At 39.4% G+C, this 26654-nt stretch overlaps 1 protein-coding gene across 1 annotated transcript; it reads right to left on the reverse strand.

Annotated features, from left to right (window-relative positions):
• Nucleotides 1-594: 594 nt before the first annotated feature.
• On the reverse strand, nt 595-24002 carry LOC116710709 (zinc finger protein 536-like). The gene is given in 5 exon segments (XM_032549891.1): nt 595-1040; nt 12479-13399; nt 20113-21484; nt 21486-21745; nt 23990-24002. Coding segments are annotated over 5 exon segments (2802 nt in total). The 3' UTR covers nt 595-804.
• Nucleotides 24003-26654: the final 2652 nt, after the last annotated feature.

Genomic DNA, 26654 nt, shown 5'->3' on the forward strand with positions numbered 1-26654 from the left:
AGCAGCTTACAATAGCTGTGTTGATTAGGCTTGCGCTCTACTAGCTAGTACATTAGGCTTATGCACACATGGGTGGTTCCACTTTAAAGAAAGAAGAAGAAGAAAAAAAGAATAGAAAATAGTAAAACCCATTTGAATGTGCTATCAATGAATCTCTGCAGGTTTTTTTTTTGTTTTTTTTCCATTTCCGTGGTTCCCCTTAATTGAGCATTGTTCCAGCACGAGGGCATGAAGCATAGGAGTTAATGGGTAATAATTATATGTGAGAGAGGCTTTCTCCCTGGAGTGGAATCCAGAACAAATGGAAGCTCCGATGTGCAACATTCTACTTCATTACATCTGCTGCGATTAAAGGCCGAACATCTGGCACCACATCCTGACAGATAGACAAGACTTGTGGACTGGAAGGGAAATCAAATGATATTTACAAAAAAAAAATGCAACACGGGGTATTTACTGGATGAAAGAACAAGAACTTTGGGCTGGAGCGAAACACCCTTAGTGTCAGGCAAGTGCTGGACTGATAGATGCATATAAACACGAGCAAATCATGTGGACACTTTTGAAAAAATAAACAGCACCAAGCACATTTGCTACACTTTCACATCACAATGGACTTTATTATTATAGGCAGCTTCTTTTGCTACAGATAAATACGTACTGTGGCTCTTCAAGTAAACACTGGAATGTACATCAAGGTTGGTTGTTAACATTTTTTATAACAATCTCAATCATCTTAACCCTTTCAAGGTGAGGCTAAAACAGTTATCATGTCTGTCTGTATCTTCGGTTGCTATGGCAGCATCAAGTCCCACACAGCGATGGCACACTGATCTGGTCCCTCCCTGACGCACGACCATCTCCTGTGACTCCCAGAGACAATCTGGAGGGGGCCTGGGGTGTGTGCGAGCGTCGTAGGCGGCGGTCGGGATACAGGCTGTTGTCAAAGGGCTTGCGGTGAACACAGAGGACGTGGGTCTTCAGGTTTCCTTTCTGGGAGGCACTGTAGGGGCAGTACCTGCACTGGAATGGCTTCCGAACTGGAAACAAGGAGAAGGAGCACAGAGAAAACAAAAAAAGACACATTAGTACAAAAAAAAAAAAATTTTTGTTCAGCATTTCAACTTCTGAAGTAACTAACAACTTACAGTGCCTCAGCAAAAATATTCACACTTTGAACTATTATGCATTTTGTTATGTTAACCATAAACTTAATTTATTCAAACTCTATGGACTAAACCAACACAAAGTTTCAGCATAATTGTTAAGTATAAGGAACATGGTCCTATATATTTTATGCAAATAAAAAACTGAAATGTTTGAGGTGCTTTAGTTTTAGACATGGTTATCCATTAAATAAAGCCATTACAATGTAGCGCTGACTTTATGTTTATTGCATGCTGTCCTAGTCAAAGGTGAAGCTCCTCCCCACTCTCAAATCTTTTGCAGCCTCTAAGAGTTTTCTTCTTGCACATCCCTGTATTTAGCTCAGTGCCCATTTGCATAAACTCTTAATTGGGTTCACATTCCCTCTTGGAAAAAAAGCATCCTTACAGCAACATGCTGACGCCTATGTTCAGGATTGTGGGCAGTGTTAGTTTTCTGTCAATTTTGCCAAAAACTTCCATTTTGATTTCATCCCATCTTCCATGAGCTTACAGTGTGGTCTGTCAACACAGATTGCATCTTTTCATGGCTAGCGGTTGTCCTGTCTGAGCTGTGGATCTCTGCAGCTCCTCCAGACTCGCTGTTGGCTGCCCAAAAGCAAGTAAATGTCTCTGCATCGCCAAAAAAAATTAATTTTAAATTTGTGGCAGCTACATTTTTAATGAGGTTGAATTTACTCTTCATATAAATTATAAATCTTTGGTTATAGTTTTTTTCTGGTTAAACATGTCTACAGAATTTGGAGTGACTGTATTTAAGCTATAACTGCTATGAAAGAGTCTAATATTAATGCTGTATTACTCAGTTTTTGATCATCACTTATGAAAAAGGCAACAAATATTACATTTTGTAAACTGCAATCATCAAAATCACCCAGAATAATACTAATCAAATATAAATCAAATATATTGACCATTGTTCTAGTAGTTATTAATCAAACGCGCTAAGCAGGTGGTGTTTTTTAGCCTTGAGAATGGTGGAACAAACTCCCAACTAGGTGGGAGTTTGTTCCAGATTGGTGATACAAAAAAAACCCGAATGCTGTTCTCCATGTTTAGTTCTGGTTCTGTGGAGGCAGAGTAGACTTGAACCAGAAGACTGGGTGCTCTGGAAGGTTGATACAACAGGACTATAATGTACTTTGGTGAAAAGCCATTCAGCAATTTATAAACTAACAAAAGTACTTTTATTGGATTTCTCTAGATTGGTTTCTCTAGATCTTGTTGGGACAAATGCAGCTCTGAAGTCCAACAAAACGGTCACTGCGGTTCTTCCACAGTCTGTATTTATGTGGATATCAATGAACACTTTGACGAGGGCAGTTTCAGTACTGTGATGAGAATGGAAAGCATGGGGAAAAAAAGTTTAATAAAATCAATCATTGAGGAAAACAACACGTGTCACTAATTTGAAAGATGTATGTAATCAACAACATAAAGTATCTTTGCTTATGAACAAAGACAAATTGCTTTAACAAGAAACATATTTTTTAAGCCACTGTGAATCAGGTGGAAAAGGAAGTAGGGAAACATGGTGCACAAGAAAACGTGAGGTTTTTATATCTGCCAAGAATATCCATGAAATGTCTTCCTACTGAGGTGACAATAACATGTTGGCAGAACAAGCAACAGGGAAATTGTACCTTCTAGGTATTTATAGTAAAAACCATTTCAAATAAGTGTATTATGAGTGAAGGACAAATTAAACTGACATTTTGTTAATCGCTTGAAAATTAGCATACAATGAAACTCTATGACGACTAACGTGATGATAGGTTTTTATTTATGGGAAGGCTTGCGTGTTTTCGCTCACATTTCCTGCTCTGAGTAAAAATACACACATATCCACGCGCACACACCCCTACACACAGATAAATAAACATGCACACAAGTGTTGAACCCGAGGAATGACAGACGTCTGCAGCTGGGCAGAAATGCATGCCAAAACTTCCTGTCTATCCACCTCCTTAGTGCCTGCTACATAGTTTCGCAGCAAACAAAAGTGAAGCAACATGACGCAGCACACCATGTACCCTTAAGATACAAACAATAACGCATACCGTTAATAGCTTCCAGTATTGACTGTGGCCTCAGCAGAAATCTGTATGACAGTGAAGCCTGAAGGTGCAGCTAAGATCAAAACAAAAACGCAGCCGGCTGACTCATTTACCTTTCTACCTAGACAGCCAAGTGTCCTTGTTCACCGCAGTGCTATTTTTGAGATGTTACCTCACATAACGACTTTCTCTGTTCCCCTCTGTCTCACACTGCAGTGTGTGTTTTTTTTCTGTGATTCATGGTTACAGTAAACCATTATGTGCTGATGTCATTTGACTTCACTTCCCAAAAACTGAGGGCTGTCTCAGCCCTTTCACCCCCACCCTCGCCTCTTCCTCTCTATCATGCTCCTCATCGGAGGGGAGACAGCTGCACGCGGCTGAACACTCACTTTCACATCTACATAAAAAAGGTGTTTTTGGGGGGGAAAAGAGGGAAAACTCACAGAAGGTGCGAGCAATAAAAGGTAATGCCCCATCTGTCGGTGTATAATAACCTGATGGCCGTAAAGGACACACAAACACACACATTTCCACACAGTAGTCAAAGAGAGGATGAGGTCTGACACGTCTGAATGTTATCAGGGTAGCATAGAGGAGTTTGTGTGGAAACTGTTTGGACAATAGTAGGAGAAAACTCAGGTAGAGAGCAATTTGCAGCCCACCTGACTCACCTCAACTTCCACAAGCCTCTACTGTTGGAAATGAAAAAATTGGGGAAATATAAACACTTTTGATTCTGTGATTTGGGTCTGGCACATCGCTTTCATCTCACATTCTCAGATTTCACACATGTGGTGTAAGTTAATAAACTGAGCAGAGTTTCCTCAGTCTTGTTAAATACTTTGTGATTGCATATAGACAGTGGGAACAAGTCTACAGCCTCTCATAAACTGAGTTTATAAGAAGCCTAAAGGCCTTATGTCCACATTAGTTGCTTGTTACCCTGCTTGCATCCCCCTCTCTCCGTTTCTGTTACCTTACTTACCATCCCACCTTGTCTCCCTCCTTCCCCCCCCCCACCAGAAGGAGAGGGGAGGTCCGAGAGAGGGCAACCTCCAAATAAGTTCCATTAATCACAGGCCAGAGACTAATGTAACTAATATTTTACAATTAGGGAAGACAGCAGTGGGCTCGGAGCCATCCATCTCCTCACCACATGATCCGCTTTTCACAGTCGGCTCAAGCCCGAGCTTCATAGCAGCCGCTTACATTCAGATAAACACGTACATAAGAGTTCATGTATGTGCTGGTAAATAAATGTAAATGGAGAATGAAGAAGGGTTTGCTTAGTGTTTAACCGAGTGGAGATTTGTGTTCATGTTTTCAGAAGTAGTACTGGGTTTGGTACTTAAAGTGAAAAACTCACTATGAGGCTTTTTGATTTTTTTCTACAGTCCTCACCTTCCTGTAGACATGAGGGCATCTGAGACTGAGGTAATTGTTGTAGCCTTTCAGCCTGACTTTTAGTTGAATTTTAATCATTTTACTTTAGATTTATTCCTCTTTTAATTCATTTTATTTGTGCATCTTTTGTTCAATCTGTTCCTTACACTTTATCACTTTTATCTTCAATTCTATTGCTTTTTGATCTTCATGACTTAACATTATTTACTTTGAACTCTATGCTACTACCTTTTAATTTCATCATAAATGAAGGAAAATATATTTTATTACACTTATGGTCAAGTACATTAATAGTAAGTGTTTTAGTGAGTAAATCTGTCTGTTTTCTCATGTGAAGCATTGCTATGTTACCTAAGTTCTAATTTTATGTGACAATTTTCTCCTGTTGATGATTAATTATACTGTTTTGAAAGCGTAGCATTGTCTGGCGTTTATTGCCATCGGTATGCTTTGATTTTAATTTCTGTGAAGTGCTTTATTTTGCATCTAACTATGAAAAGTTCTTTGATTGATAGATTGATTGATTAATTGATTGATTAATTGATTGATAATAGTAAAACTGAGTTACTAATTACTGACTTCTCTGCATATCATCTGGCCTGTCCAGAATCGTTGTTCGTTTTATCCTGAGGACGTATGTCTTGCTTTTTTTTTTTTTTATTGTTTTGTTTTATTTTTCTACTTTTTACATTTTAGTGCATTATTAACATATTTGTGTTGACATATTTTTGGTTGTTGTGTGTATTTTACTGTTTTGAAAGCTAATACATGCATAATCCTAACATCAGCCTGGCTCTGTGGCAGAGCAGGTCCATCATATGCAGCACAACTCCTGTTTCTTGACCATTTGCTGCATGTCTTCCCCTTTATTCTCTGCCCTTCTTTCCGCCCAGACAATAATGAATAAAGAACACTAGTGCAACAATATAATTAAATTATTAAGGATAATAGTAGTTATGAAGACAATTTAGCTATGCTCAAAATCTGCCAATTACCAGCCAATCTGTTTCTACTTTTACTCAATACATAAAAATTAAACTCCTTATAAATATATTTTCCGTGATGCATTTCATTTTGAGTTTAGACAAAAACAAATTAAGTTTGGGAACAAAGGCTTTGATCCATAATTGGCGATTATGTTAAAATCACTTTTGTCATTATTTGGTCCATTTAATTGGCAAATTAAAAAAAACATGTCTACACAAATAAGTTTTTATGTGTTAGAGACCTTAGAGAGAAAATCAGAATTCACTTTACAATCCTCTAGTTTGACAATGGAGTTAAGGAAAAAAGCTTAATTTAATATTAATGCAAGTTATAATTTCTGCTGAAAGTTTGAATAGTTATTCATAAAACTCCAACAAAAGTCCAGTGTGAGTTGCTAAATGCAACTTTTTGTGTTGTCATTTCAAAACTGCAATAAGGATTTATTTTATTATACAGCTCCAAAAGAGGCAACCATTTATAAGACTGCTGTTCATTTTTGGTGTTGGACATTAAATAGACAACATAATGAAACCTTCACAACCACATGATCTGAAAAGAGCTTTATAGTTAACTAAAAGCAAGTGCAGAACAGCTGTATGTATAAAGTTAATTGTTGTGTAAACAACCTGGTTGCCAGATTAATCCTAAGGCCAGAAACTTTCTTGGATGTTATGGTTTTCAAATGTATCTTTACATACAAAAAATATATAATTTGAGTCTTTGGCATTTCCACCACAAATTTTTGTCTAATAATGAAATCTGTTTTGAAATTCTCATCTACTGGCACTGAACTGTCACTTTACTTAGATCTGTTTTCGTTTCAACTTCATAAACAAATTATTTGGAAATAATGTATGTCACCACTGCATATATATTTATTTCTCTCAGTAATTGTTTTTTTTAATTATTGATATACTGTATATATATACATAATTTCCAGAAAATGTCACATTACATCTTTCAATTGATTGTGGTTCTGATTCCCATTTCGATCAGTTGACTGTAATGAAATATGCCCCCTGACCAAACCAAAATCAATATCAATATCATCAGCTAGTAGATGTTATTCTTTGATTCACAATCATTTCCTTAAAGTTGATAACAGAAAAATAACTTCAAATCTTTGTTTGTCTCAGTGGGTTATGCATGTTAATAATACAAGGTCAGAGGAAAATGTCTTTCTGCTACACCTGAAAAAGTCAAAGCAAAAAAGGACTGAAAAAATATAGAAGGGTAAATGTGGAAAGATTATAACAATGTTGGGCAAAAATAAACTGACAGTAGTTATAATTTGACACAACTATTGTTATTTTTCAGAAGAATCATTGATATTCTTATAGTAAAGTAAAGGTTCCATGGAAAAATATGTTTGCCACCACATCCACATTAAGTACGTGTCAGTAGCCACATTTTTAAAGTTTTTTCATGGGTTTTGCATAGTTTTAGTTATTCAACTGAATTTAGAAAATTCTCCGTCCAATCTTTAGTCAGAGGTTCACTCATTCACCTCCACTATCCTTTCTAAGGCCTAGTCTGTTTAAAAACATTGTATTGCTTTGCAGTAAAATTCATATTTAAAAGCTATTAGTGAACACATTGTATTTTGACTCTGGGATTTCCATCAACAGTGTTTAGCAATATATCATTACTTGCTTTACACAGATATGCACACAAGGTTTTACACATGTATTTGGAGCTGCATGAATCTATGTGTCTGTGTGCTGTGTGAGGCGAGTGTGTTGCGTGTCACAGGCTGAGATAATGACCATGATGACAGTGGCGTGGCCGACGGGGGCCCGAGGAGCTGAATGGTGACGGATGACACAGGCCTGAGCTCTGATGGCACACAGACAGTGAGTGATGACTGCACATCCTTCCCATTGCTCCACCCTTCATTATCTCTATGGGACGAAGCACGGCACAAAGGCAGGCTACGCTGCCCTCTCGCTGCCCTCAAACGACATCTGCTCGCAGAGACAGCCGCACTACCGCTCCTCTTTCACCTCGCTGTCGCTCCATCTATCTCCATCTACGGTGATCTTTCTCACTCCTTTTCTCTTTCCTTTTCTCTCGCTCTCTGTCACCCTCTCCGCGGAGGGTACACAGAGGTCAGACAAAGAGATAATGACTCACCCCTTTCAACCTTTCAAATCAGAGCCTTTTCTTTCTCTCTGCTCTCCATGTTCTTTTATTCTTAATCCTTTCTTTATTGATCTTCTCATATTCCTTGTTCTCATGCATCTGAGAAGTCTGCTCTGATGGCAAATGACGATGCAGATGATTTGGCTGATTAGTTAAAGGGAGAGTTTTATAGTGAAGTTCTGTCAAAAGTGTAAAAGCAGTTAATGTCTTACATGTAGAAGATAGCTCTTTTGGCGTTTATATTTCATATAAATCCAGATTAGATAGACCTAAAAGCTGAAACTAACAGCTAGTCCAAGAGGGCCTAAAACCAAAGCACTTTTTTACCCTCATAAAAAAAAAAAAAATCAAAACTGGCTTTTACTGGTGACGTTCCTTCCTAACTCTCTAAGATGCTCTCTGAATACTTTCCAGGCAGACTTTTTAGGTCTGAAGTAAAGGTCTTTTGTACCCAACTCAAAATTTGTTCTTGTTCCTTTGAGTCACTCTCATCCCTTTCTCTACCATTACAGGTAACAACAACGTTTTAAAGAGTTAAACTCCATAAAAAATCCAAACTATTCTTAGTTTTTAAATCTCGTTAAAAGAGATACCAGATGAATCTGTTGAGTGATCTGAATTACTACCAATTAGTTATACACATTTCTCTTATTTGCAAGAAACAAAGGGGATAATTTGGAGAGTCATGTCATGAAACGAAAGGAACGTCACCCACTCTTGTTACAAAGGCAATGTCTTTTTAAAAAAAAGTACAAAGAATATGATGAGAGGCTAAAGCAGCATTTGCAGATTTTATACGTGAGCAGATAGCCAGGCTGATTATCTAGATAATACTATTTCTGCATAACACATTTATTCAAATGTTTTCTGAGTCCTGCAGGAAAGGCCATGGACAGAGAGCTTCCATAGCATCAGCAGGATCTCATTATCAACAGGTATCAGTCAGGGGAAGGCTATAAAAGAATTTACACAGCACTAGATAAAACAGTGAAACACAGTGAAAACAGTCACTATTAAATGGAGGAAGTATGGTCCAAAAATAACATTACCAATTGTCAGTGTTTCTAATATTATTACAGTAATTGTTCACACAGAAAATTGGTAAAGAGAGAAGAGTGCAAAACATGTACCTTTTTCTAATAGCCACTGCATACAGGAAGCCTGCTCTACTACCACACAATACACCACCTTCTCTCTTAAAAATGTAAGAAAAAATTAGAGAAAAAAACTGGTCATAACAGTTGCCAAGAGGCCTAAAGCAACATTTAAAAAGCTGCTGGAATTTCTCGCAAGTTCTGGATGCAATGAAAATGTGACAACAATTTGCCATAATATTTATATGTGTGTAGGGGAGGGCGTGTGTATGGGTGGGTGTGTGTGTGTGTGGGGGGGGTGTGTGGGGGTGTGTGTGTGTGTGTATATACAGCATACTGTATATATATATTCAGAGTCTTCATCACTCATTCAGTCTGTTACTTCTTTTACTGGCGCTGCAGTAAATTCACATCTATATTCTTATATATCAAAAGTGATGTGGGGAAATATTTTTTGATGAGTCTAAAGAGAACCTTCTCATCAAAAGTCTGATCAAAAGAATGTCATACCAGTGAAACATGTTGGTAGCTTCATGATGAGCTTGAAGGTTAAACCTTCAAAGTTTTACACTCTTTTTAGAAAGCTGAAGATAAAGAGGATATTTGAGGAAAACACAAAGCACACCACCAAAACCAAGAAGTTTTGAATCTTTTTTGCAAAGGGGAGGCAAAAATGCAGCAAAGTGAAGATGTGTCATGCTCATAGACTAATACTCACAAAGGCCAAGATCTGTAATACGATCAACAGATATTAGTTTAAGAGTCTGCACACTTTAGCACTTTGTTTTCTTTAAAGATTTTAGTTTTTTTTTATTTATTAAACAGGCTGCGTCAAATAAAAAAATGTGTAATAAAAATAGATTTTTATCAAGCTTTCATTTTTCTACATATTAAAAATCTGACTTTCTAAAAGACTTACAATAGCCAATGTGGGCAGAAGAGAGATATTTTAAAGACATGCTTCGGGCTAAATATGGTAAATGTTGCCATCTAGTGGCTGAGGCCGAGTAGTGCAACACTGAAGGACCATTTAACACACAAGGGAGGGTTCGATGAGAATAATGAGCATGCAGACAGGTTCAACCAGAGGTCACCATCTGGCCAATTACCACTGCTGGCACATTGGAGCCGACCCGAACTGTCATCACAAACACATCACTCCATGTCCAAACTGCCCGGCAATATGTCACCATGCCACTCGACGTGCCATCCAGTATGGTAAGGATGGGGGCAACAGGAGACAGCCCCGTGACAAAGCCACCTGGTCATCACGGAAGACAGGACAGACTGCAGGGCCACCTGCTCAGTTCGGTTTTTGGAGGACATTCAGTGGAGTCCCAATGTCAGCTACCCATCTCACTGTCCGCTGTGACTGACAGGTGTTTATTGTATCTTTGACATTCACTTCCTCGGGGACGAGGCAAAAACGATCAATCTGCAGCAAACAGAAGGCAGGGAACGCCTAAAATAGCTCGCATTGATCAGATTACTGAGAAATATAGGCAACAGTTGCAGCAGAATATGCTGAATGGGAAAAATGTGGCTTAATGACTAGCAGACATCTTAAAGTGAACTGAAACGCGCTTTGAATGGCACAAACCAAAAATTTCTCTGCCTTTTGGAATCCTGTGTAATATTTTAATCCAATTAGCATCATAAACAATAAAACAGAGAAAGAAACACAAACAGTGCAGCAGCTATAAGACAGGAGGTGGAGGGGAGGGGCATTTCTCTGCATATTATAATAACCATCTGTACAATCAAATAGAAAACTACATCTTGCTGTTAGAATCATAAAGAAGGGGAACAGATGTTAATCCCTAATGGAGTTGACAGGCACTTTCCTGTCTTTCACATGAACATATTGAGTTTCTGAATAAGAGGGGGATCAGAGGGAAGGTGTATCATGTTGCACTCATAATACATGCATATCAAAGACCCCAGCTGTTGGATTCCCTCTCCTGAGAGACAGCATTATTAAATCTGCACTCAGCAAGCATATCACACCAGCACAAGAGCTTAAGCCTCTCCATCAGTGGGCTCCATCGGCTTGGCGATTTGTAACCTATCACACAAGGAGATTATATCATCCTTTAAAGTGTATAGCTAATCAGTGCCACACACCTGTGTCTTATTTAGCCTTTATTTGAGATGGGAGTTAAGATCTGGGAAGAGAAGAATGGAAAAAAACCTCAAGTGCTATAAGTATAAAGGAAGTGTGTTGTTCATAATTGGCACGATTCACACACACTCACACTCGCTCTTCACACTCCCGCTGTCGGGGGATGAAGGCTGAGATCCTGCCAAAAACTCTTTTTTGGAGTCGTGTAGCACAGTACATGTGGCTGGCGACGTCACGTGCAGATGCAGGCCCTGAAGTTTGAGTCCCAGTTAACTCGAGCAGTCTGCTGTGAAGCATCTATCAGTAGATAACAAGAGGATGACCAGCTAGGCTTTGTCCACTAGATGGCATCACATACCTTTGAATCTTGAGAGAGAACTATCTGAAATTGGCGCCAGTGACAGATGTTTTTTATTGTGCAGTGCATTGCAAAAGCATTCATTCAAATTTGAGCTTTGCATTTTCTTTACATTTTGTTATGCTAGATCCACAAACTGCAATACACTATGTTGGGTTTTTATGTGATGGATCACTACAAAGTACTGCTTGATTGTAAAGGGGAAAGAGGATGTTTTTTATAGATAAAATTTATAAACCTTTTAATAGGGCACCCTTAAAATAAATCCAGAGTAATTAACCAGCTTCAGAAGTCACCTAGCAAATGGAATCCACACATGTGTAATCTAAACTCAGATTAACCAAATAATACACCAGCTAGGCCAGAAATAAAGTTGTGGAGCAGTTTAAGGTGAATTTAGGTCAAAAATAAATGTTATAGACTTTGGACAGCTCACAGAGCAATGTTCTAATCCATCATCCAAAAATGGAGAGAGTACGGCGCAACTAAAAACATAATAAACCATGTTATGTTTTTAGTTGCATAACATGGTGGTCCACCTAAACTGGCTAAGTTTAAAGGCACTTGGTAACTCATGGTAACAATGAAAGAGCTTCAAAGATCCACAGCATGTAGAAGAACTTGTTGACGGGACAAGTAATAGTTGTGCACTCTACCAAACTGTTCTTTATAGAAGAATGGTGAGAAAAAAAACTTTAAGTCTCATTTAAAGTTTGTAGTTTGTAGGAGACATAGCAAAAGTGGAGGAATGTGTTCTGGTCCGACAAGACCCAGTTTGATCTTTCTAGCCTACATGCAAAGTGTTATATGTGGGGGAACTAACAATACACATCAGCTTTAAGATGTTGAGATGCATTTCCTTAACAGGGAAAGAGAAGCTGGTCAGAGTTGATGGGGAAATATGCGGATGATTCTAAATACAGTCAATGGAAGAAAACCATTGACTGCATACTGATTGATACTATGGCATAGATTCAACAACCCTAAATAGCCAGAGCTACTAAGGAATGGTTGAGATCAAAGCATGTTCATGAGTTAGAATAAAACTCCCAATAAAATACATTGAACTTTGTGGATGTTATGTGAAAAGGTTCAAGAGGTATGAATACCTCTTGCTCCTGTATGATTGATAAGTTTATCCTCACCTCCAGCTTCTTTCTCCATATTATCTCCGCCGTTTACACTGACTTTGTGTGCACTCACAGGTGGGCTGCTCAGGTTCCCCTGGGACCTGAGGAAGGAGAGCAGTGCACCCTGGTGCAGGAGTGAGTCTTCCCGTCCTGGAGTCAAGCTCTCAAAAGAGGAGATGGGAGTATCAGCCACAGCTCTTCCCCACTGACCAAGCTTGGTTTGATTCTTTCCGCCTTGACCCTCAAAATCAGCAGTGGCCTGTCCCAGCTCCTTTGACTCAGGGGCATCATTTTTCAGCATCTTCCACTTTGCAGAATCTTCATTTTTATCTTCCCTCTCAAATGTCTCAAATGCAACCTCAACATCGTGACCTATGGAGCCTGCAGATTGTGAGTTCATGTCTTCTTTTGTTCCCTGCAACAAAAGGTCACACTGATATGCTGGTTTCATACTGAGTTCAGCTCCTGCATTTGGGTAACTTATTAGCCGGCGGCTAATTGTGGACGAGAGCCCATTACTAAAAAGGCCAGAGAGCTGCACCAGTGCAGCAGAAGACAAGGCTGGTTGAGATGGGACAGACTCTGGCCTGACGGACAAATCCAATGGCTCGTACTGGGACTTTCTGGTTTTACCTGACACAGAGGCTTCCACATCTTTATCATTGGGGTTGGACTGCTTTGTGGCAAGTATGGCTTCCTCGGTGTGGCACTCCAGACCAAGGTACTGCCCCGCAGCTGGACTCCAGTCTTCTCTGGATCTTGGTCCATGTTTGGTGCTGGGACTGGAGCTGCTGCTGCTACTGGGCTGCAAAGGAGAAGAAAGATCTCTGCTGTTCTGCCAGTGGGGGAAGTGGTAGCGGTCCAGATGGAAACTGAGAGAGGCTGTCTGTGCACTTGTGTAGTCACTGGAGATTGGACACCTGTAGACATTCTCACCTAACGAAAAGAATAACAAGAGAAACATGTTATAATTCAAATCAGATTAAGAATCTATGGTTATAAGAGGCATTCTGAACATTTTTGCTCTACATGCACCAAGACCAGTTGTCTAAACATGAAAAATGTTGCAATCTCACACCAGGCTGAGTTGAATGATTTAAGTGCTGCCCTGCAGTAAATCAAGCTTGTAATCAGCTTTCAGCTCCAGTGATCCATCATCTTACAGTATGGACGCCACCACCATGTGCAATAAATACACCCAAAGATGTTAACACTAAACAAGATTCTTCCAGAAATAATAAACAGTGAAATTGTTAAGCAACTAGAACAAGGCAGATGTTGCAGACACAAGCCGCGCTCCATCAAAGCTCGTAAAGTGGGTTTCTGAGTCAAAAATAACGTCGACATGTGAGCGGCCCTGATTAACCACGCCATCTACTGTAACTGAGTTTATTTTTGCTTCATACTTGAAAAATGGCATGTTGGAAACATAATTCAAAAAGTACAAAGTGTGTTATTGTGGAAAATGACAAAGGGTAATTTTTCTCCTTTTTAGCTTGTGAATAATAGCCATCTGGATACAAGATTTGATCTCGCACAGCATAACTTTTAATTAAATGTAATCCAACCGTCTTCTTCCCTCTGTTTACCTACACTTTTATCCTTACAGCCGTCAGAGAAATACCCTGCAGGGTTAAACACACACCATGTGACCATTTTGAGTTAGTGATTGTCTCAGACCTCTGCCTCGCACTGTCTTTAAACAGCCCAGCTGTTTCGCTGCCATTCCAATTACAGTAAAAGTCATCCGGCGCCATTAAGCCACAAATATTGGCAGTTTATTGCCCAACACTCTCCTGGCATTTGAAGGTCAGGTCATACATTATACTGTGTCTTTTAGGGATGCGTCTGGGATGGGGAGATAAACCCACCACCATTAATTTAATTCTATGCATATTGATGCCTTATTGTTCTTCTTTAATGGACTAATACCTAAGTTACTGCAGTGATTCATCCCCGCCTCAGAAATATCCATTTCATACACCTTAGGATCTGACCCTAAGGTAATTCTCTGAGGTGAATCCAAATCTAATGATCTGTAGTAGCAGCTCTATTTTCTTTCCCACTTTAGTGGGCAAAACCATAATTTTGAACTGAATGGTAGAGCAAGGGAGGGCTGTTTTCTTGACTATTACGATTTACAAAACCGTAAAATAACACCCACGTATTAATTATATTGAGCTCTACTTAATGAGATTGAAAAGTCACAGCTGAAATTGAAAAATCATGCCCTTGAAGTAAAGTCAGTTCTCCCCTTTTTACCCTGTATATGATCACGTGTGTGCGGTGTGCAGTAAAATACGTGTGATTTAATGTCTGCGTACATTAAAAGTGCGTGGGCGTGTGAGAGCGGGAAAGAGACCCTAAACAGTGCCACACCCTTTTTCTCCAGTAACAAACAAACACACACACACAGACAGAAATCCAAACATCTTAATGGAACTCTTTTAGACACACTATATATCTCAATTATTCTGTGGCTTAAATTACGATGACATTACGGGCATGCTGCAAATGCAGAAAACACACATATCTGACCTCATCTTCCAGTGAGGACCTTCCTAAACCCATTTGCCAGCCTTCACGAGAGCCGTAAAACCAACACAAAGCATGAAGACTCCCTCTGCCTCCTTTTTTTGTTTCCCTCCTCTCTCTTCCTTTGGATGGGTGCCATCTTTGTGATTGCCTGGTTCATGCTAACTTAATCAGTTTAAGATTTACTTACAGTGCTGAGGCTCACATTATGTGAGGGGAGTAATTTTAGAGCTTAGATTTATCAACCAAAACTCCAATTACTGCATCATTACAAACCCAAGCCTCTCTCACCTAACACAGAGCATCTAATGAAGTGATGCGTATGAGTTATCCATTTCTTGCTGGATGTGTTCACAGCAGAGGGGGGAGAAAAAGGTAAATAAAAAATAAATAAATAAATTCCTCAAGTGAGCCATGTCTGTTGGAAAAAAAAGTATGCAGCTGGGCTTGGACAAGTGATTCATTTCATATGGAAATGGGCTTTAAGATTTACAGCCATATATCCCCGTCAATGCAATCTCATTCTCACATATTATTTGCTTACATGGGCATTTGGCAGTTATATTGTAGATATCAAATTCTGTATACAGCAGGGCTTTGGCTCTCCCTCTCCTTACAGTGATGTGAACAATATTTATCCCCCTATACAATTCGTGTGTGTGTGTGTGTGTGTGTTTTTTTTTTTTCTTTTATGCCACACTAAAATGTTTTGGATCATCAAATATATTTTAATTCCAGACAAAGATAACATACCTTTCTTATAATGATTTCTTCAATAGAGGCAAAAAAGCTATTCAAAGAAACCTGGCCATATGTGAAAAAGTAATTACCCCCTAAACCTAATAACTGGTTGCGCCACCCTTGGCAGTAAAGACTACCATCAAGCATTTGTGATAACTGGCAATGAGTCTTCTCTATAGCAGTGGAGGAATTTAGCGCCACTCTTGCTTGCAGCTTCAGTTACATTGGAAGGTTTCAAGCATCAACAGGCTGTTTAAAGACATGTCACAGAATCCTAATGCAATTTAAGTCCAGTACGTTCAGAGGTGGACCTACTGGTGTAGTTTGTGTTATTGTTCTGCAGGATAACTCAACTGTGCTTGAGCTTGAGGTCCTGAACCAATTGCTTGCAATTTTCTGAAATGATTTGTCTAATACAACTTTTATCTAAGTTGTATCAGATTGCAAGCGTCCCAAAAAGTTCATTTTTTGTCTCATTAATCCAAATAAAATAGTCTTACCAATCATCTAGATAGCTTTTTTTCCTCCTTGGATGCCATTTTTACTCTGTTTCTTTCGTTTGTTGAACCTTGAATGCTGACCTTAATTGAGCAAAGTGAGGCCCCTCAGTGCTCACTTTGTTCTCAGTTATTTTGTTGGGTTTTGGAGTAAATTTGGAAGCTATAACACTCTTCAATGTTTTCTCTTTATTCAGAAGGAAGGTTTTTCCCCGTGGTTCAGATTCTCAATCAGAAATGGCTTTGTAATCCTTTCTAGACTACGTCAATGATTTTATTTCTTATAAGGCTAGGATGGTTTGGACAGTTTTTTTTTCATTAATAAATAAAATTCAAACACTGCCTATTGCATTTATTGAGGTCATCTTTGGTTGATATAAAAATTCCTTTGACTATCTAAAGTATCTAACTGTGACAAACAAAAAAAAAACAGAAACAGAAACAAATGTACAAAGGAGCAAATACTTTTCTACAGCACTTCATATCATAATCAAGCACCTGAAATGCAAAACACAGATACATGTTTGCTGGTTTGGTTTAAGATGAAACAGAGTGAGAGTCGCACACAAGACTAGTGAGGGGAGAAAAAAACAGGGGCACCAGATGTTCTTTGATGTTTATAATAGCATATATTATTAATATTAATTAGACCACATAGTCAATGACGCATTTGGGACGTTTCCAAGTCAATTAAGCCAAATGGCATTCAGGAGACGGCGGAACAATATTTCAAGGCAGGTGTTCAGAACTCCCTGGGTAAATCTTTTTATCTGCATGCTAGGAAAACAAGCATTTTGAGCTTAATTTGAGCCTCATATCTGCAATAATAATTAAAAAGAGGATTAAAAGACAGAAGTGAGGGGAAGATCGAAAAGCCAACAGGTAATCTCTTCAGGCAAACCAGTCAGAGAGGCTCATCTCTGCCTATGATGCAGTTCTCTTACACCAGATTGCAAGTTAAAAGATGCTTTTACTGTTAGCAAACACACAGGATACAGGGAAGTAACTGGAGCAACCAAATGAAATGCGATATTATATGCAGCAGCCCACTTTATCTGTGTTTCTGGCCAAACCACTGCTCATGTTACCATTCACACTTTTACAGACGCTTATCACTTTAGGCTCTCGTGGCTTACAGTAAGAGCGGCATGAAGGCAGGAAATAAGGAACAAAACACATGTAGGGACAGCGCCATTACATGGTGTCTGCTCACTGACCTTGAGGTTAAGAGCTTTGAATGGGACTAATTAATAACTGTCAGCAGATTTCATATTTTTTAGCCATGTTTTATTCAGATTGTGGATGTAACTGGCCTAATGTAGGTCAGGGGGCTGCAGAATGTAGCTTTTATGAGTTTATCGTTTAAGAAAAAAAAGGAGTTATAACTCCTAATCTCAAATTATAATTAAAGCTAAAGTGCATTTTAAACTGTGTCCTGATTAGATATTCAGACAAGTCATTTGTAACCATCCCTCCTTTTGAAATCAATGAAAGTAGAATTTCTAATTTAAGATGCTGGGCATTTGCAGTTAAATATCTAAATCTAGAGCTGCGTCTGAATGTTTCCAGCAAAGGCAGACTCGCTCACTCTGACAGCCACCACTGTACTATATTTGCTATCCATATTGAGAACATCAATAACTTCATGACCACCATAGGCTGACGATGAATAATGCAGCCAGTAATTCTGAACTAATCAATGTTCCTCAAGCTGAACATCTGGCAGTGGTAATTCTTCCTCAGCATCTCCGTTCTCCTGAATTAGAAAACACTCTCTCCTTCTCCCTTCCTCTACGTCCAGCCATCAAGACAGACAGGCTTGATCAGTTACAAGCAACCCCTCCAAAACTCCCCTCCCAACCCCCCTGTCGCTTCACTGAAAAAAACTTATCCTTGTTATTAAACCCTCATCAAGTGGTGCGTGTTCTCCATATGTGTAGGATTTACCTATCTGTCCCACAGCAGACCTGTGCGTTGAGCCAGGGCCAGCACTGTGTGATTGTGTTAATTAATCTGTCATTGTGAGCGCAGGGAGCAGCTGCAGAGGTCTCTGGGATATATTGTCAGAGCTAAACAATGCGGTGCTAAGCCCCCAGAGTGAGTCTACCATTACACAGGACTAAGAAGAGGGAGGAAAGGAGGGGGAGGAGGAGGGAGACCAAGAGAGAGAGGGAGAGAGAGAAAGCCTGCCGGATCCATCATTGACTAAAGCAATGACGCCTGACCTTTACAATGAATTAGTTTCCATGCTTAATATTGACTGAAATTAGAGTCTGATACTGAATGTGCCATCCCAGAACTCTGCACACTCAAATCCTCAGCTAGCCAACTATCATAAATGTTTCCGGGAGTGACACCGTATGGTCTCGGAGATATGGGAGAGGAGGGAAAAGTGCAAACAGCGGAGTTTGTATGTGTTTCTTAAAGAGCAACCGGAGAGGGATTTGGCCACAAAACTGCCAAGCATTTACATGTAAATATGCAGCTACCAGTATGTGCGTACAATATGGAAACAAAACATCTAAGGGGATTAGACCTGATCCATTTATCTCTGCTATACGGACATCATTTAAGAGGATACTGGATCAAATCCCACCAGAGCGCATCAGACTCAGATGTACATAACAGTTCTACTCCAGCAGGGAGAATAAACAAAATAAAACACACACATTAGTAATGAAAGAAATAAAACAAAGTTTGGTCTCATTTATTTTCTTAACAACACTGTTACAGCAGTAATTTAGCTTCTTGATAACATGTTAGCAGGATGCCATGACAAGAAAGGCATCTACCCATTGAGCCAAATCATCCAAATCACCAGGTGGAAAAGAACACTATCAATAAAAATACCAGGTGGTAGATCAAATCATAAAAATCACTGGGTGGTATATATCAAATCATTAAAAACACCAGATGGCATGCATTAACATCTTGTGCCCCCGTAGGCAAGGGGTGGGGATGTGACAGATATAAAATAGAGAGTACTAATTATCCCCACATTTCAACATGATGCCATTATCTTTAAAAGAAAGACAAAGCCCTTGTGGAAAATAATATCTGTGGTGTGATACTGACCCTGGGCGTCGTTCCTACCTACTCAAAGTGACAGAAAGACTACAGCACATATTTGTAAAAGAAGAAAATTGGAATATTAAGAAAAACAATCGATAAATGGCAATCTAGGCAACTTAAGCAGGGACTAGTAACACAGTTAGCTGAATATCATCTTGATCGGTGAAAACTCAATCATTAACAACTCCAAAATCTGAATGTCAAAAATGTGATTTTTTTTTTTAAAATAACACTCCAAAATGTTAACATTACTTCCAGTCAGAAAAAAAACATGTTAAAAGATTGCTTTAAACCTAATTTTGCCAGGGTTGTGAAAAATTCTGAGCTTAACTATAAATACTATCTAAACTTTCACCACCACTAAAACTACTTTAACACATTTTAATTCTTTATGAAAAGGAAAATCCCCTGTTCATGTTCATCACATTGATTATATTAGGGTCAGCTATATTCACACGAGCGCAACAAACTGTACAAAATCAAGGTGCATTAAAACATATAACTAAAAATGCCATAAAAGACTTGTGGTTAAAATGTTTTTAATCAGAACTGTTTCCAGATATGTCTTTACATGAATTTGGAGATTTCTTTATTTTTATATTTACCCACTTAATAGATTTTACAAAGAAATCAGAATTGGCTAAAATCAATAACAGAAGGTGAAAACTTTAAAAAAGACAGATATTGGAAATTGTTCATAAAATATTGATTGATGCATCTATCATTAAAACAATACCCTCAACATCACCATTATGAGTAGTGCTCTTTGTCAGACTTATTAACATTTGCTGATTTGTTATGTACCTGTAGGTGTAGAGGAGGATTCTGGTTGATTGTTGATGGGATTCCCTGCCTCTGTGATCATCTCCGCTGGCCCATGGTGACTCACGCTGCCTGGGCTCCCAGATCTGCTGACAGCCTTAGTATCTGCATCACTAAGACACAGTTTCCCATCATCTACAGAGACACCCCTCTCAGGCAAATAGGTGGAGCACTGATGCTGCTGCTGCTGTTGATGATGATCTTTTGGCCTGTACATTTGCTGATCAACAGGGAGCCCAGGTGGCATGATCTGCCAACCTGCATAGCTACCACTGCTGTTGAGAGCATCTCGGTTTGAGATGACTTTCTGCAGATACTCCATGCTAGTGGAGCTCAGTTGAGGGTGGAGATGATTTAAGGTCAACAAGGAACTCTCTGTATCTGTCAGCGGACCTGGACCGGAAGAAATCATCCTCCCCAACACCTCTCTGACCTTCATGTCAGTGCCTGCTGTGGCCATCATGTGGTCGTAATCAGGCAAATTTGCTCGCTCAGGCGCCTGGAACCTGTTGTTCATTCTGGAGATGTATTGGGAGTAGATGTTGCTCGGATGGTCCTGAGTCAGATTGTTCATGGTAACAGAGGAGTCGTGATCAGAGAGGATGTTAGTCTTAGCAGCAAGCTTGTTGAGGTGGACTTTCATATGGTTCTTGAGAAACCAGGGCTCTTTGAAGCGACGACCACAAATTTGACAGCAATGCTCAAAAGAGTCTTTGTGTTTTCTCATGTGACCCTTCAGGAACCAGGCCTGGCTGAAGGTCTGGCCACACACCTCACAAGGAAATTCCCCGGCGGGCTTCCCCTTATCACTGGCTCCCACTGACAGCTTCTGTCCTGGGCCCGAATCAGCTGTTATGTGTGTCATTTCAACGTGGCCAATGAGATCCTCCTCTTGTGCAGCAGCAAACTCACACAGAGTGCATTTGTAGGGTTTGTGCAGGATCCTGATGTGACGCTCAAGCTCCTGCTGCTTCCTGAACTTTCCCTTACAGAAGGAGCAGCGGAAGCCTGCGCTTTGGGGCTGGATGGATTCATCTGGGGTCACCTTAGGAGATGTGGCTCGGTGTGGTGGAAGATCTGCTGCCCCAGAGACGTCTGAGAACTGCGATTCTGTTGAAACGGTCTGCAGAAAAGCTGGTGTTTGCTGTTGGCTGATGTTACCAGCTCTCATCTGCCTGTCTCTGAGTATGGCCCTCTCCTCCAGCTCATGAAGCAGCCTGTTCTCCTCCCTGATCCTCCCACGGCCTTTGCCCAGAATACCTTGCTTGTGTGTACGAAGGTGTATCTTGAGGTTGCCCTTCTGTGCTGCCCTGTGGTCGCAGTATGGGCACTTGAAGGGCTTCTCCCCGGTGTGGAGTGCGCATGTGGAGAGAGAGGATGCTGTTGAAGCGAAAGCGCTTCCCACACAACGGGCAGGGATACTTCCTGTTCTTGCGGTTGTCATCCTGAGCAGAATTTACCTGTGTGACAATGCTTTGATTGGTGATTCTCAGGAACTGAGACAGCTCCACTCTCCTGTTCATACTGCTGAGTATTCTTGCATCCACAATTTGATTGGCCAGAAGCGCCATCTGGTTCCTAACTGGGTGGGTGGATGGGGTAATGACGCTGTTCGCTCAGGAATTGGGTGGTGTTCCTGTGTTGTCGGTCAGCGGTGCTGGTCTGGTACAGTTCGAATGTCGGCAGTGAAATGATGTCAGTTTGCAATTAATCAGCAGAAACAGGCTCAGAGTTCACGCTGTCCAGATGAAGCATCAGTTTGTTGTTGCTCAGACCTGAAGAGAGAACAAAAGCAAAATCAGCTGCAGCTTCACAACAACATGCACATCATGCAAACACATTACAAAACAAGCACAGAATCACATAAGCAGCCGTGAGAAGTGTCACTGCAGTTATGTGCTGTCAATTTAAAGTGTAAATCTGTACTTCTGCAACTGCTGTATAATGCCAGTGACACACCACAAATAGGTCAGGAAATAGAGCAAAGTAGGTTCTGACACTGCTCATCCTGTCTTAAGTATACCTGTGGTTTTAGATTATTGTTGGAGACTGTAAAAATGCTGATTATGTCTAACCACAAAGGCTTCCTCAACAAATATCTCATCTTTACAAAAGGGTAAGGTAAAATTTTTGTCTAGATCACATTTTTGACACAATGCAAAAGCAGCACAAAGATCAAAGAGGGTCTGACTCTACTTGGCCTTCCTTTGAATTTCACACAAAAAAGTGAAACACTTTTAAGAAAACATGAAAGTAAATCCTCACGGTTCTTTCAAGCTGATCTGTTTCATATTTGTGGAAAGCCCTTTACCAGAATAAGTTCCAACATATTGCACAGCTATTTATACCTTTGATTTCCTTCCCATTTTGTTATGTTAAATCCATTAACCAGCATGTACTATGTTATGGTACTAGACCAACACAGAGTAGCACACTGATGAGAAGTTATATATTTTACAAATAAAAGTCTGAAAAGTCTGACATATATATATTCAGCCTCTCTGAGTTAGTAGTTTTTAAAAGCAGATTAAGCTGCAATTACAACTGCTTTGCACATCTACAGACTAAACTTGTTTTGTATTGCTCTCTGCAAATTAGCTCAAGCTCAGCCTGGCTAGATGAAGAGGGTCTATAGATACTTTCTAATAAATTAGAAATTTACCATTCGATTGTAGCCCTAGTAGTATGTCTAAGGTTGTTGTGCTGCTGGAGGGGAATCACCTCCCCGGTCATAAGTGTTTAGCAGCTTGTAGCAGTTTTCTTTATCATTGCCATGTTTCACAGCGGTGAAAGCTACGTGTTCAGGCTAAAGTGCAATGTAAGTCTTCATTCACAGATAGCAATTTGAATGTTAAACAACTTAACCAGAGAGCCTAACTTTATATGTTATATTCAACAATTTATGCCTTGTGCTCATTTTGACATTCTTTTAATAATGGCTTTTTTGTCACTTTCATTAATGCCAGATTTGTAGAGTGAATGAATAATGGTTGTTAGATTCTGCCACCTGAGCTGTGGTTCTCTGCAGCTCCTCCAGAGTTAAACCAGGCCTCTTGGCTCTCCTTGGCTTGCCTGTCAGTTTGGGTGCAAAGTCACTCCTTATATTTTTGCTTGATGGATTGGACAGTGCTCCATTTAGAGCCTTCACAGAGCAAATAGATTTATCTTTAGATTAAATCACACACAAGTGGATTCTACTGATTTCTGAAGGCCTTGACTTGGATTTTACTCAGGCGAATCAGACTAAAGGTGACTGAATACAAACTTTCCCCCACTCTTCAGATTTTATATAAAAAAAACATAATGGGACAGAATATTGCACCATTTAAGAAATAGTAGTAGTTTTCTATTGCACTGTATCTTATGAGAATAGTAAAAATGATAAATATTTCAACATTGCAAAGAAAAGAATCAAGTAACAGAGACAGTAAAATACGAATTTTCAAACGGAAAGCCTGCACTTGCCAGTTCCCCCTTTTTTTAAATTCAACTGTGGCAAGAAAACAAAGCTTCAAATTCACGTCGCGCTACAATGGTAGAGGTCACATAGACGAGCCCTGCACAGCTCCAGAGCAGCAGCAAAGGGCACGGAACAAAGGCTGCACTGTCCACTCTGAATTAACACAGGCTTACATCATCCTGGACTGCAACCTCACTCAGTCACGAAAATGATGTACACAACACCACACAGATAAAAAGTTGGCAGGCTGGGAGATATGTTTTGTTCTAGCTGCTTCAAGCTGCAGATAACACATTTAAAAAATCATTGCACCCATTAGGAACTGGTTTACTCTTAGGAATTCTGCAGATTGTGTCAAAAAGTGACCAAAGTTTATTTATTTTTCTTTAATTTCCTAACCTGGTAGTCTCATGCCATATTAGAAAGCACAGTTTAGCCTCCTCCCACTTCCCACTCCCTTTCAAGGATTACGGTCATTATAATCATTGTTGCATTTGCCTCTAATAATATCATTATAGAAGTGTAGCCTTGAATGTGTAATATTGCACTCTCTGTATCTAATTTGGAATCTGCACAGAGTCGATAATAATTGATTAAACTCAGCTTTAAATGACTTTACAAATGCCGTGTATTTTTATATTTTTTTATCTTTTAACCACTTGGTGCGTTTCGTTTATTAAGAAAAAAAATATTTTCTCAGTTGTGGCACAGAAAGAAAGAGGGAATAAAGCAAAAAAAAAAAAAAACTGAGGAAATTATACCCTAAAGAAAAAAAAACTTTTCCAAACTAGAGTTAATGCAACTAAAGGCTTCCTAAAAATCAGTTTGACCATGAGTCTAAGCCACCTGCTGCTGCATAGCAACCTCAGTGAGACGTGGAAACGTTACACATAAAACCACAGATAAAGAGCTGCCTGCAGCCACGGCTGCTCTGAGAAATGTGTCTGCTCTGTGCTGAGATCAATGTAAGGATATGGGCCTGACCTAATCATATCTGACAGGGAGAAAGTAAGCAAACGACATTAGCATACACTGCATCTACTTCATATTTACAGAGGGGGTATTTCTGATTAACTAAGCAATAACAAGGAGGCCAAAAATGAAGAAAATGCATCACTTCTGAGTGTGGGCCAGGTATTGCAGAAATTGGTGGAGATGTGAGCTGGGCCATTAGGTGTTTTTCTCTGTCAGAGAGGATTAGGCTGTTTTGGTGCAGATTGAGAGGGTGCTTGATTGCTATGAAGCACAGTGTCACAGTAGCGATTCATAGGTGTGGCCGCACATAGACGAAAAAGGAGCAGGTGTGATTTAGCACAGGCAATAAAAGGGGAAACAAAAATGTGGCAGGCACACACACACGCACAGTCAACGCAGCCAAGAGCGCTGCGCTTTCAGGGTGATTTCAGATAAAGCGATAAATCTGCTTTCACTACAGTCAGGCAAAGAAATCTGTAAAAAAAAAAAAAATAAATCACCACTAAAATAGAAATTCAGTGTTTTCACACTTTAGTGTATAATGCATATTGTAAACATAATTTAATTACAATCACACAAGGATTTACACTACTCTCCGAAATTATCTGCACCTTTGATAAAGATGTGTAAAAACCCCAAAACAAATGTTCCCGTTAGCTCAGGTTACAAGTAGTAATAAAATTAGTTACTAAAACTATGCAGACGAAACACAGCTCTATATTAAAATGTCACCAGGTGACTATTAATCCTTTCAAGCACCAAGCAGATGCTTAGGACAAATAAATGCGTGGCTGTGTGACCTGCAGCTAAATAGAAACAAAAAAAAGTTTTCCTTACACCAAAAGATGAACGCTCAAGAGTCAGCACATAGCTTCAACTATTACAGCTAGAAACTAGTGAGCAGCCCACAATCTGGGAATAGTGAAGGACACATAATAGACACATGTAAACAATTACAAAGTTGTCCTTCAGTCACCTGAAGAACATTTTCAAGATTAAAGGGCTAATGTAAAAACAAGATCTTGAGAAACTCGTTGATGTGTTTATCTTTGGTCAAAACTTTAAAACTGCAAAAAAATTCAGACAGCTGCAGCTGATCCAGAAATGCTGCTGCTCGCATTCTCACTAGAACCAGGAAGAGAGAATACATCTCCAGTTCTAAAGTCCTTATACTGGCTCCCTGTAACTCAGAGAATATACTTTAAAATACTTTTGTTGGTTTATGAATCACTGAATGGCTTAACACCAAATCCATGATAGTCCTGCTGTTGTGCCAACCTTCCAGACCTCTCAGGTCTTCGGAACCAGAACCAAACAAGGAGAAGTAGCATTCAGCATCTATGTACCACAAATCTGGAACTAAACTTCCAAAAAAATGCAAAACAAGACTAAAAACTCACTTGTTTAGAGTTGCCTTTGACTTTTCAATTTGTTATAGCTTTGTTTATTTTGCCAACGTTATGCTTTAATTGTTTTCAGTTTTATTTATTTTTATAATGTGCAGCTCTTTTAATTGTTCTGTTGCGACAGAAATAAAATTGTCTTGCCATTCCTATTATCCACTCATCAGAGCTACAGTTATTGCCATGCTTAACATTTTCTATAAAATAAATGTAGTTTAAGAATATATAATTTCTGTTTCACTTGGTTATAAATATGATTGGACATAGAGACCTAATCCCTGAGCCCCTCTTCAAAATTAAAATAAATAAACAATAAATAATTAAGAAAACATTGCTATGAAAATAAGTGTGTGTTTATCTTTAGTGGGAGCTATAATTAAAATGTGCAAAACAATTTGAATTGTAACAAAGAGGCTAGATGAGGACGCAAGCTTATGTTGCCAACACACAAAGTGAGCATAAGGGTAAAGAGAATCAAGACATCTCCAAAACTTACTATTAAAGGACTGCAGCAAAAAAGCTGCAGCTTGAAGTTCATAGACAAACAACCGGAAGCTATGCATATGCTAGCAAGCTGTTTGCTAAGTGGCCAGATCCACAGCAGGAACAACGTTATCACATTTAGAAATTTAGTATTTTCTAAATGTGTCTAAATGTAAATACAGTGTTTAATTTGAATACTTTTG

Source organism: Xiphophorus hellerii, chromosome 2 (assembly GCF_003331165.1).
Source record: "Xiphophorus hellerii strain 12219 chromosome 2, Xiphophorus_hellerii-4.1, whole genome shotgun sequence".
Classification (NCBI taxonomy): domain Eukaryota; kingdom Metazoa; phylum Chordata; class Actinopteri; order Cyprinodontiformes; family Poeciliidae; genus Xiphophorus; species Xiphophorus hellerii.